The sequence below is a fragment of the Lissotriton vulgaris genome, chromosome 3_1, assembly GCF_964263255.1.
Source record: "Lissotriton vulgaris chromosome 3_1, aLisVul1.2, whole genome shotgun sequence".
Lineage (NCBI taxonomy): Eukaryota > Metazoa > Chordata > Amphibia > Caudata > Salamandridae > Lissotriton > Lissotriton vulgaris.
In genome coordinates, this window is record NC_141689.1 from 944,366,855 (window position 1) to 944,380,772 (window position 13,918).

General features: G+C 40.4%; 1 protein-coding gene across 1 annotated transcript in view; it reads left to right on the plus strand.

Moving 5' to 3' along the window:
- The window catches only part of GOLM1 (golgi membrane protein 1), a 213,575-nt gene that overhangs the window by 62,195 nt on the left and 137,462 nt on the right, over positions 1-13,918 (plus strand). The window contains exons 4-5 of the mRNA XM_086963599.1: positions 367-484; positions 1,100-1,265. Of these exons, the coding sequence (XP_086819725.1) occupies positions 367-484; positions 1,100-1,265 (284 nt within the window). The remainder of the gene's footprint in view (positions 1-366; positions 485-1,099; positions 1,266-13,918) is intronic.

Below are 13,918 nucleotides of genomic sequence, written 5' to 3' on the forward strand. Positions count from 1 at the left end.
AATCTACTCCAAACAATATACACCACTCCTCCCTAATCGACCCCAATTTAATCCACCCCACTCCAGTATACCAAACCCCAATCCACCTTACTCCATTCTACCCCACTCTCTGCTAATCTACCCCCTTCAACTCTACCGCAATCTAACCCCACCCAGCACCACTAATTTTTAGCCATGCCAAACAGTAGCCACACTTGTGTACATAATGGCTAAGACGCATTGCCACAGCCAATAGCACTTGCATAGGCAAGACCTATTGGCTTTTCCATTGCTGGTTCTGTTAATGTATCCGTTTGTTCAGTCGTTGCTCCAGGGGTAAAGGAACTGTGAGAAGCTTATGGTAACCAGTCTTCACATCTCTTTAAGGGAGCAGTGCGCCAGCAAGATGAAAGAGATAAGCGACCAGTGCGAAGAGCGTTTGAAGAAGATTAATGAGAACGTGGGCGGAAAGGCTGACGCCGTGAAAGTCGAAGAACAGGCACAGGTAAAATTAGCCCCATTTAAAAAAAATAAAATGTTTCTTTCTATGCATCGTTTTTTTGTGCAGACAAAGGTTGAATTTCTAAAAGTGGTAAAATGCAGCATCAAACTGTACCCACCGAAAAATAAACTGAAGAGCAGGAAAATGGAGGAAGGAACTGCAAGGTACTATTTAATAATTCATTTTGTTATTTACCAAAGCGACCTAAGCAAGTGGTGATCGGGGTCTTAAGTTAATAACTGAAACAAATTAGCAAGGAAAGAATGGAGGAGTTGTTTCAAAGTTCACATTATTTGTGATGGTATTTATTTTAAGTGTAACATTTGGAAAGCTTGCTCTGCACAAATGTACAAGCTGTGGAATGCTTAAATGGGGAGACAACGTTAAAATTGAAAACACTGAAGTATTTTGACGATGGCTACGAAGGGCGAGTCAACGTATAGAACTCAACCAGTGTGGCTGTAGTATAGAACATACCTACCACTGAACCAGCTTCTTAGTATGACTATTGTTATGTGTAATGTGTAAAAGAATGATCACTGTTGAGTGACTTGAAATACTAAAACCATTATGGGAAGCCATTTAGACTAATGTGTTTTGTAATTGTTGTTCCGTTAGCCAGCACCCCCGAAGGAAATAGAGCTTCAGAAACAGGAGTCCAATAACGCCATTGCAGAGGAACAAGAAGAAAATGATAAAAATGTAAATGAAGTGATAGCGGATAGGCCCAAGCCAACAGCCGGTCTGAAAGAAGTGCAACCTAACCTGGACAAGGAAGATCAAGGTAGCATTGGTGCTTTCCGTGAAAATCAATGAGCATACTGGACTTTGGAAGAACGTGTGTGTGTGTGTTTTTTGTTTTGTTTGTTTTTACAAATGCTGGTTCCCGTATGTACTACACTTTGTTTTAAACACCGTTAACAAAAAATGCTACTATTGGATCCTTTGTAATGTGCCAAACTAGTGAGCACTCTGTTCATTGAGCATCAAATTTGTAATACAGAATTCACTATATGACCTCAGTAAAAATATTACCCAGAGCACTTTGCTGTATATTGCAAAATCTTTCATAAATTTGTACTCCATAGTCAGTCATTTTTCTTGAAGATAAACATTCTTTTTTAATCTGAGTGTGTTACTCGCACAATCTCAGCATTTTCTTGAAAATTTCTCAACTTTCCATGGATTAAACCACTGGCGTAACCACATTTCATGATTGTGAGTTGCTACACTTTAGGAGAGCGAGTCACACCAATATAAGCATTTTGGCTGTTAAATTTCTTTTGTCTTGGAAGTCATCAGAGGGCATCTGCATCAGGCTGAGATGCAAGCATTAATATTTATGCAATGTTTCTGAAATAATTACAGAGACCAGAGAGGAAATTAAAATCCTCTATGGGGTAAATGAATAGACTCCTAGGCTTTTACATTGATTTTCTGAATTATACTATCCTGCATTTTTACTGTGCCAGCTAATGCCATTCCTGCTTGAGTTTATGATAGACGAGGGATGGCATGGTTGAGGGATATCAGTAATCCAGCACCGTAGGCCTGGTCTTCCTTCTTCAAAGGCGGGGCCAGTGGGAGAAGAAAGTGGCAGAAATGGAGTAGACAGGTGACTTCTTATCCTATATGACATTAGGAATGACCTGGGTGCTGTCTATTCATTGGCTGCCACAATTTTAATTGATCATTTGTATTTGCAAATGCAGTAGTCCCAGCAAATTCAGACATTCTGCATGTTGAGAACAGCGGTAAGGAGGGAAGACTTATCATAAGCATATTCTTTTACCTGTACTTATGGGTGGAATGTGAAATCCATTGTAGGCTGCAAAACTTCAAATGATCGTTTTAAATTTAAATATTTGTTGGGGTTTCCTGTAAATTTCCATTGCAATGTTCAGTTGTTATACCATTACAACAAGTGCCCCATTTATTGGTTTTAAGGGGTGAGAAAATTAAAACAGTGGTTCCTGCCTTTACTTTTATCAATACAAAGGATTTGTTTCTGGACGAAGGCTTTCAAAGTTCATTTTTGGAAATTTTAACGATCATAATGAAGATAAGCCTTTTGCCCTTTGTTACATCTTGGATTTATTTCTGTCTGACTGGGAACATTAATTTCAGGATATGTTCTGGTTAGATTACCTCTTGTTTAGTTCTGTGAGTAATCTGACTTCTCCTTTGGGACCATTTAAGACATTTTCCCCTTCTCTATGGTGGTTGCCCACATAATTCTGTCAAATCTATTTTCATTCGCCTCATGCTCTTGTTTCTCCAATGACCCAATTCCTCTCGTTTCATAGATCATATTCTCTACTTGCTCCTTTCTAATTCTTCCGAGCATGTCTGACCCATGGTCCTAGTCCTTGTTTTCCTCGATTACACCACCATTATCTGTGCTTTTTTCTCACTTCATTTTGTTGCCACATCTGGAACTTAGGGTGGCCACTGCATTTGGTAGTGATGAAGCTGCTGTTCAAGTGACCACGTTGAATTCTCTGAAGCCAGTGTCTCAGCGCTGTGAATGAAGAGTTGAGGTAACGTAGGGGTCCTAAGCACTTGCCCTCACTATAACCACTGTGGTTCACGTTGGTCCTTTGGGATGGGGGTGACCTTTTGTTCAGCTGTACCTACATGCCTACCTGTTCTAGTGTCCTGTTTTAGTGCTAGTGAAGTGGGACTGATTGCTCTCATTACATTTTGCTTCACCATAGCTAAACCAGGTTGAACGGTAGAGGGCCGTTTCAATCAGGTTTATAGTGGTTGAGCGAGAGAACCGTGAAAGAAAGGTTGGTGGGTGAATTATGCCCTCATTTTGGACCTCTTAGAGTTGCTATCCCTTTTTTTAAATACAACAAAGAGGGGGGAGAGAGAGAACAAGTGGATTCAGTCTCCCTTAGCAATATGATTAAACAAAATGGAATCCACTCAGAAAGTGGTGGTCCCTAAAGTGATGGGGAGCACACAGTGTTGTTTAAAGGCCCCTCACACACCAACAGGCCCCTTGGTGTCAGAGTGTGGTTGATTATATACGTATTAGGGTATATCAACCATTAAAAGTGTCAACATGTTTCGGAGTACAAAGAGTTCTCTTCAACGCCAATTGGGCGCAACTGAGCTTACTCATATAAACAACATTGATAGGTACATTTCACCTTGTTTATATATTTTTGTAGAATACACTTTAACATTACATGTGCGTAAGGTGAGGATAAAACGTGCATATCCTTGTCCTGAAGAAGGAGTCTTTGTACTCCGAAACATGTTGACACTTTTAATGGTTGATATACCCTAATACGTATATAATCAACCACACTCTGCACCTTTTTAATAATACCAGCCGAGGACATAATAAATAATTTTTTCCTACGAGCCAGGTATTTTTTAAACTCACTTTTTTCACCTCTCCTCACTAACTCACATTTTCTCCCTAAACACACACCCTCACATAGTTCACTACCAAGTGCTCCTACGCAGTCGTTAGTCGTAGCACGCCGCATTCCGTAGAGGGGTGCGAAGGCCCTGATGATGAAGCATGACACCAAGGGGCCTGTTGGTATCCCTTTTTTTTAACCATCATATAAAATGGGTGATGCCTGGACAACACCTATCAGATCTAACTCATGCCGTGCAATATGTCAGTCTCCATTAGGATAGTCCAGAAGGTTGTTACTCAGCTGTATTTCAGGGCTTGTTCTTCACCTCAATCCCCCCCAACAGTCTCCTTTTAGCAGTGCTTCTCAAAGGCTCCTCTCTCTGACCATTCTTTAGTACCTTCAGCATATATCTTTCCTTGATTTTCTCTTCTGCCTTAAAATGTTTGTCAGCATGTGGTCTCACTTACTCATCTCCCTTGTGTTAATGCGGCCTTGTAACAAGTTGCCTCCTAACAAGTTGTGCGTGTATAGAAGCAATTGTGTTCCGGGGGTGGGCTGCCTGGGACACCCCAAGTGATCCGGCCCTGGTGGATTGTTCCCCGGGGTCATTAAAGGCTCGGGCGGATGGGGGGGGCACCCTTTAAAGTTATGACCCTAAGGGGTGGGGTCTCCAAGGCCTTTTTTAAGGCTTGTAGGGGGGTGCTGGGTGCCCCCCTTCTCCTAAAAATTGTTTTGGGTCCATGGGTATGAGATCCCCGGGGCCAAAAACTGTTCCAATTGGCTCCCATTACCATTAAAAAAATAATTTTGGCTTCAGGGAATGGGGTCATTGGGGCCGAAAACAACTTTGGGTGCGTGGCCCCCCTCCTGTTAAATATATCTAACCCTGGGGAAGGAGGTTCTATTGGGGTTTCCATGGGATCGTGGCAAAAAACAAAATTTTAAAATGTATTTTTTACCTCGAAGTTCCCCCTCGTGAGGCATTGAGGGGTAAGGTATCCCTAACCTGTCCCCCTGTATAATTATTTGTTTTTGTTTCATTTTCAAACATCAGGACAAGGCCAATGAGAACACTATATTTTTAAACTCACACTCCTGCGAGCCTCTCGCGGACCCAATCGTCCAGATATACAAATATTTTTAAATATTAATTTTTCAAAATCTACTGAAGGAATTTACAACAAATCACAAAAACCACAATCTCCGTACTAAGATGTACATTCCAGCCAAATTTGGTGTAATTCCATTCAGCAGTTTTTGCAGGTGTACTTCCTAATGTAGTGTATGGAAAATGCATGGGGTTTATGCGTTTTGGAACCCCCGCCCCCATATCTTATTTTAGGCCCCCTTGACTGATCACATCAAAACTTTCCATGAAGTAGCTGAAGTGAATTGCTTTTGGTTTTTGGGACGTTTTTACAAAGATTAGTCAAACCACAAGAAAGGTACCATGTGGAGATATATATATATATATATATATATATATATATATATATATATATATATATATATATATATATATATATATATATATATATATATATCCTACTGGCGGTCGCCAGTAGGTAGTTATAGTTAGGATTATTTTCAATGCAAAATCTCAACATTCTATTGTGAATAACTTTGGCGCCGGTTGACGAATCTGCCTGAAAATTTCCTCAAAATGGCCTTGCGGCGTTCCGGCCCTTCCCTGAAAGTTTGGGGGGGATTCGTCAAGCGGGGGCCGAGATAAAAGGGGGGTCCCAAAACGCGTTTTCCCCATGTTAATTTCCATAGGGCGGTCGATTTCACTTTTAGCCCGAACGGCTGAATGGATTTCCACCAAACTTGGCAAAATTGTAGGGACTGGTAGCCCGATGTGCCTTTGCTATGTCTCAAGATATGTGCTCCAGTGGATTTTAAGTAATTTAGGTCACCGGGGAGCGCTTCAAGCGCGCCACGCGACTTGCGTACGGAAAGCTGATTGGTTCTCGGGTGTCTGTAAACATTCAAAACAGTCCGCAGCGGCCGCCATCTTGTGCCTCGGTAGGATTGAGGTGGTAAAAATCAAAGGGGGAAATGAGCAAAAGGGGGCAGGGTACACCCCCCCTGACCCCCTAGGTTTGTTGTGGGGGCCATAAAAGGGCCCCACGAAGCAAAAAAAAAAATAATTTTTTGATTTGCGCGGGGGGAGCGCCTGAGCGTACCATGGAGAAAAAAGAATGACACTTTTTTTTTTTTTTTTAAATTGCTTTTTTTTATAAATTGGAGGTCGTTCTGAAAAGAACTTTTTTTTGTTTTTGTTGTTTTATATTTTTTGTATACTTTTTAAAACGATTTTATATTTTTGGGGGATTTTTTTCAGGGGAAAAACAAAAACAGGGATTCAAAAACTGCTCAACAGGAGCAAAAAAATGAGAAAATTTAGGGACGGGGAGAGCATTGGTGTTCCTGTCTCTTTATTGCAATGAGTTCAACGCTCTGCTCCCCATAACAAAGTAGTTCGTCACAGTCCACGCATAAAAATGTTATGCCTGCAAAGACCGGCTGCACGTTAGGGACCATTCTTGCACGTGTTGTTCCTGAAGGTGTTGCTCCACCAGTGAAGGTGGTAAATTCCGTGCCAGCTCCCTGACACTCTCCCTGGAATTTTTTTTTGGGTGTTTTCTTCTGACATGCCTAATTAAATTGGCATTTCCAAAGCTATATTTTTTTTGACGATTGCCTCTGGATAAAATGCTGCCACATATTTTACAAGTTACTTTACTTGCATGAACTTTTTTTGTCCTTCAGGGATGTCATAAAATTTCCAGATGAAGTGGTTCTTTTTTTTCTGGTGAGGAGGGTCCTCTTGCAAAAAAACATCTGAATCACTGCTGGATGACTCCCTTGCAGCCATTGCTGTAGATCAGAAACAATATGAGTAGATAATTCACAAAACACCTCTTGCTCTCTCCAAGTGCAAATCAATAGTGAGAGAAATGGGTGGGTTTCTCAAAATTGAGAAAAAAAAAATTATTGAACCAATGAAAAGTGTTATTTTCAGGTCACATGACCAGGGGCTTCATCATTATGAAACCAAAACTGTTATGAACCAATAAAAGTGTTATTTTCAGGTCACATGACCCAACGCGCTTACGCGGCGCGCCCCGGGGCGCGCCCCGGGTCGCGTCGCGTTTGCGCGTCTGATGTTTACGTTGCGCGATTGTATTCGCTAGAGTGCTTCCGGGTGCGCTTACGCCGTGCGTATCACGCGGACGCGGCTACGCGATACGTCACGATCATGTTTTTGTTGCCGATAATGGCGCTTGCGGGACGCTCACCGGTGCGCGCCCCGGGGCGCTTTATAAAAGTACGCTTTTCGGGGGGCGCACCGGGAGCGCTCCATAGCAAAAAAAATTGGGAAAAATAGTAGGGACTGGTAGCCCAATGTGCCTTTGCTATTCTCAAGTGGTTTTTACGAAAATTAACTTTGAAAAAAATATATATTGTGCTACATTGGGCTATATATATGTTAGACCCCAAATGTAGCCCAATGTAGCCCAAAGATGGCCACCAGAGACAAAAAAAAGCAAATGTAGCCCAAATATCAGCCAGATGTAGCCCAACTGTAGCCCAATGACAGAATGTACCAGAGTGTTCCAAAGAACAACTAGAGCGCTAACAGTCTTACTTATAAAGTGAGACTTATAGTTAGGAATTAGCATTAAAAAAAACTATGAAATTCACTGAAAAAAACCATAGGTTTCACACCAGTTATAGTTAGGAATTAGCATTTAAAAAACCTATGAAATTCACTGAAAAAAACATAGGTTTCACACCAGTTATAGTTAGGAATTAGCATTTAAAAAACCTATGAAATTCACTGAAAAAACCCATAGGTTTCACACCAGTTATAGTTAGGAATTAGCATTTAAAAAAACCTATGAAATTCACTGAAAAAACCATAGGTTTCACACCAGTTATAGTTAGGAATTAGCATTTAAAAAACCTATGAAATTCACTGAAAAAACCATAGGTTTCACACCAGTTATAGTTAGGAATTAGCATTTAAAAAACCTATTAAATTCACTGAAAAAAACATAGGTTTCACACCAGTTATAGTTAGGTGGAAATTTTACTCGCATAAAACCATTGAAATTCCCACGTTATAGTTAGTTGGACTCACTATAACTTGCACATGTAATGCACTGCTGATGACATCACATATTACATCACTCATGACATGGTCAGTGACATCACTCATGACATCACTGATGACACCATCCTTGTGATAGAGTGACTGACCTCCTTTCACTGTAAAGTAACCCTTGAAACACATATTCAAAAATAGAAACTAACATTTACAAAAAAGTGGAGATACCTATACCAGTTACAACAACCAATTCAGTAATTCCACCATTTATATACACATCCACTCATTCACCAACAGTTCTATATAGTCATTCATACATATACTCACTTATCATATGTAGTGAGACACCTTTACATCCGTTAACACACCGACAGTCTTCCAAAAGTTGCTCACACACATACTCACACATGCAAACAAACTATTCAACATCCATTTTTTTGCATATACAGCTATACACACTACCACCTTACTTCTAAAGAAACTTACACATACTTACTCTCTTAAACAATCACTTATAGAAACACATACTTATTAAAACAAGAACTCTTTCAATCTCACTCATACTCACTTATATACATCAATACTCACATATACTAGATTGAAACATATGTAGTTACTGATAAAGACACTAGTGAGACAGTCATTCACTTACTAACACATACATATACACACTCATTCACCCATACAGTCCGGCACATATGCTGTCTTCAAAACACATACAAACAGTGAGTCAGTCATTGATGCATCTATGTGCTAAGTAACACCCCCACCAAATCAAACAGACAATTATAAAGATACTAAAAAAAACATCTAATAACCCATATACACACACATGTAGCTACTCACCAACCCATGCAGCCACTTATACACAAAGTGAAACACTGATACAAACATTTAAATATTTAAACAATTCTCGCTAATATATGTATTCACTATGATACACTTAATAAGCCAGTTAAACAATCAATTCTTTTTTTTAAAAACATCCATTTACACACTTATTTAACCATTTATTCTTCCATCGTCCTTTACAAATACATATATAAAACATATTTATTTTTCAGAAAGACACACATTCACTGGATGGTGTCATCAGTGATGTCATGAGTGATGTCACTGACCATGTCATGAGTGATGTAATATGTGATGTCATCAGCAGTGCATTACACGCGCAAGTTATAGTGAGTCCAACTAACTATAACGTGGGAATTTCAATGGTTTTATGTCAGGAAACTATAACTGGTGTGAAACCTATGGTTTTTTCAGTGAATTTCATAGGTTTTTTAAATGCTAATTCCTAACTATAACTGGTGTGAAACCTATGGTTTTTTCAGTGAATATATATATATATATATATATATATATATATATATATATATATATATATATATATATATATACTGAAAAAACTATAGGTTTCACACATGTTCTAGTTAGCTGGACATTTCACTCGTACAAAACCATTGAAATTCCCCCGTTAGTTAGTTCAGCTAACTATAACTTGCGCACCCGCAATGCACTGCTGATGACGTCACATATTACATCATTCATGACATGGTCAGTGACATCACTCATGACATCACTGATGATATCATCCAGTAAATGTGTCTTTCTGAAAAATAAATATATTTTATATATGTATATCTAAAGGTCGATGGAAGAATAAATGGGTAAATAAGTGTCTAAATGGATGTTTTTTTGTTGTAAAATTGATTTTATAACTGACTTATTAAGTGTATCTTAGTGAATTCATGTAGTAACGAGTAATGTTTAAATATTTAATTATCTGTATCAGTGTCTCCCTTTGGGTATAAGTGGCTGCATGGGTTGGTGAGTAGCTACATGAGTGTGTATATGGGTTATTAGTTTGTTTTTTGAGTATCACTATGAGTGTCTGTATAGTTCGGTGGGGGATATTACTTAGCGTATAGATGCATAAATGAGTGACTCACTGTTTGTATGGGTTTTGAAGACCGCATGTGTGCAGGACTGTATGGGTGAATGGGTGTGTTAGTGAGTGAATGACTGTCTCAATAGTGTCTTTATGAGCAACTACATGTGTTTTATACTAGTATATGTGAGTATTGATGTATATAAGTGAGTATATGTGAGAGTGAGAGTTTGGAAGAGTTCCTGTATAAATAAGTATGTGTTTCTATAAGTGATTGTTTAAGAGAGTAAGTATGTGTACGTTTCTGTAGAAGTAAGTGAAGTGGTGTGTGTATAGCTGTATATGCAAGTAAATGGATGTTTGTTTATTTTCATGTGTGAGCATGTGCGTGAGTAACTATGGATGAGTATCGGTGTGTAACAGGATGTATATGTATATGAGTACATATAATGAGTGAGTACATGTATGAGTGACTATAAAGAAGTGTTGGTGAATGAGTGGATGTGTATATAGATGTTGGAATTACTGAATAGGTTGTTGTAACTGGTATTGGTATCACCATTTGTTTGAAAATTTGAGTTTCTATTTTTAAATGTGTGTATCAAAGGTTATATTAGGGTGAGAGGAGGTCTGCCACTCTTTCACAAGGATGATGTCATGAGTGATGTCATTTGAGATGTCATGAGTGATGTCATGAGTGATGTTACTGACCATGTCATGAGTGATGTAATATGTCGTCATCAGCAGTGCATTGCGGGCGGGCGAATTTCAATGGTTTTGTATGAGTGAAATGTCCCGCTAACTATAACATGTGTGAAACCTATGCTTTTTTCAGTGTATTTCTAAGGTTTTTAAAATGCTAATTCCTAACTATAACGTGGCTGAAACCTGTGGTTTTTTTTCAGTGAATTTCTAAGGTTTTTTAAATGCTAATTCCTAACTATATGGTGGCTGAAACCTATGGTTTTTTCAGTGGTTTTGTAAATGATCATTTTTAAATGTATTAATTGTTATATATATATATATATATATATATATATATATATATATATATATATATATATTTATACTGATTACTCATTGTTTTAAAGTATTTTTATATATTTTAATTTTTACATTACATATTTTTAATATAAATTGGGAAAAAAAAGTTGTAAAAAATATTGAAATAGTAATATTTTTTTTATTTTATATATTTTTTATTTATATATATTTTATATAGCAGGCAATGATATCCTACGGAAGGAAATTCAAGTTACTGTAAGTATGGTCAGAATTACTTTTCAGGATCAGTAGTGGGCTGAAAGATGCAGCACTGAGGTCTCTCCTGATAACAGGTGAGTAAATCGGAATTCGTAGTTCGGCTGACTTTAGAGGAATATTTCTACATTTCAAAAATAGACACTTAGAAACTTTTCTGGAGAACACCACACAATAGATTCCTATGGAAGGAAATACAAGTTACTGGTAAGTACGCTTAGATTTACTTTCAGCGTCCGTACTGGGCTCAAAGATGCAGCACTGACGTCTCATGAGAACAGGTGAGTAAGTCGGAATTTGTAGTTCGGCTGATTTTAGAGGAATATTTTGCTCAATAGTGAAGGAAGGGGGCGGGGCCTGAGGTGACTTGTGCAAACACGCCCTGTGACGCGTTTTAGGTTGGGGAATTAATTCCTCTTCAATCCTGAGGTCCCCTGTGAGCCAATTAGCACACCAGGTACCTCCAGTATGCGCCAGGGAGCTGTGTTGCAGAGAGGTGCTCAGAGGGAACGCCCCCTTTTTACAACACTCTGCAACGCAGCTCCGTGGTGCTTACTGGAGGTACCTGTTGGACTAGTTGGCCCCTAGGGACCCTCTGGATTGAAGAGGAATTAATTCCCCAACTATAAAACGCCCCACAGGGCGTGTTTACATACATATTACCTTAGGTCCTGCCCCCTACCTTCACCACTGTGCAAACGCGCCCCGTGACGCGTTTTAAGTTGGGGGATTAAGTCCCCTTGAATCCTGCGGTCCCCTGGCGGCCAACTAGCCCACCAGGTACCTCCACTTAAGCGCCAGGGAGCTGTGTTGCATAGAGGTGTAAAAAGGGACGTGGCCTTAGAACACCTCTCTGCAACACAGGCCCCTGGCACATACTGGAGGTTCCTGGTGGGCTAGTTGGCCCCCAGGGACCCCCAGTATTCAAGGGGAATTTGTTGCCCCTCTGCAAACGCGCCAGGGGGCGCGTTTGTAGAGTGATGCTGGTAGGGGGCGTGGCCTCCGGCCCGATCCCTTTTTTAAAATGTTATTTATTTAGAGAAGGGGGCTGTGTAGCCCCCCTTCTTTTTCTAATTTATTGGCCTTGGGAACCCCATCCCCAGGGCCTGCCCCCAATTTTAATTTAAAAAAAAAATCGGGAAGGGGGCCGCGTGGTGGTCCCGGGGCTGGTGGGACCTCAGATCCCCCCAGTTAACACTTTAAAGCACCGGGGGGGTGGCAGTCCCCGGGGCTGCGTGGGGGCCCCTGAGCCTCCCAGCATATATTAAATTAGAGCCCCCACACTTTTTTCCAATAATGGCCCCGGGATTTGGCCCCGAGGGCAAATTTACATATTTTCCACGTAATACTGCATTTCTTTTTTCTTTAATATCGCTAGGATTCGCGGATCCTACTTTTTGGCCCTGGGGCTCCTTGTGGGACCCCCTGAGCAGGCCTAGGGGTTCAGGGTGTGTCTACCCTGCCCCCTTTTCGTGTTTTGCGGCGTTTGTTTTTGTTTTCTTGTGCCTCGGTTCTACCCAGACGCAAGATGGCTGCCAACACTTCCTGATTTTGACAGTTGTCAGCCAATGAGCATTCAGCTTGTGCACGGTAGGGAGCTTGTAGGCTGCGCAAAGGATCATCACTGAGGAAATCCTGCCACGCAACAGACAAACTAAAAGACTTCGGGACACTCGCTGGTTTTTGAAAAATGTATTGGAATCTCTTTAAAAAAAACAAGGTCTTGGAAGAAAGTCATGAAATCCTTTGTACAACTAAATGCACCATGCACTTCCAAGAATGTTTCAAATACATCCACCGGGGAAAGCATGCAGGAAACATATTCCCATTAGAAATTTGGAAATATGTTGCCTGCATGTGTCCTGACGTCTTTTAGTTTGTCTGTTGCGTAGCGAGATTTCCTCCGTGATGATCCTTTGCATCTTATCAACTGTGTGGACGGTTTCTATGCTAACCATACCATGCCGATTGGTTCTTACTATGTGGGTGAGGGTTGCCTCCATATATTAACAGCAAAAATCCTCTTTTCCCCATTGCTGCTTTCCTTTTAAAGAATAACGTTTATTGCTCAAGAACTGTGAAAAAGATCTATGTTGTTTGGTTCTGCTGAAAAGGAGGTTGCTACCTTGTACATATTTAGCTTGCCTTGTACTAGCATAATCTGAAACCATTTGTGCTCTTATTGTCAAAGGATACACAGCACTTCTATGCTAGACCGACACCGGAGCCAATACTCCACTGCACAGTTCGAACTGAAGCGGATTAATTTGAGCAATTTGCTTGCACAAGTAATCTTGCAAGTGAGAGGCAAATGTTTGCCTGCGAGCAGCATCCCATGAGGTTGCTCATCACCTCTGTGAGCTGGTGCATGCCCTCTAGCATGGAGATTCCCCACCTGCATCTCCTGTAGTTGCAAGGCTGGTGTGTAATCCTGTTAGTGACGTATCATGTGGTGACCCATCACCATTGTGAACCCTGGTTCTCCAAGCTGCTAGATGAAAGCAGGCAACCCCAAGCTGCAGATACCATAGTGGCTCTTGGACCCACTTGAGACCATGATTCTATTCTAGACCCATTAGAAGACCAGCAAGCTATGCTATATGATCATCACCGGCTGTCGCAACAAGTACCTGAAAAGCTCGTGCAGCCACAATGTTCACTGCTTTCTGACAGCACATTGGCAACTACAGTGTCCTTACTTTCCAACCAACAGCCCTATCCCAGTAATCCTAAAGAATTGTAAAAATTCCGACATACTCAAGTGACTGCTGATCTACTAAGATTAAGCTTCT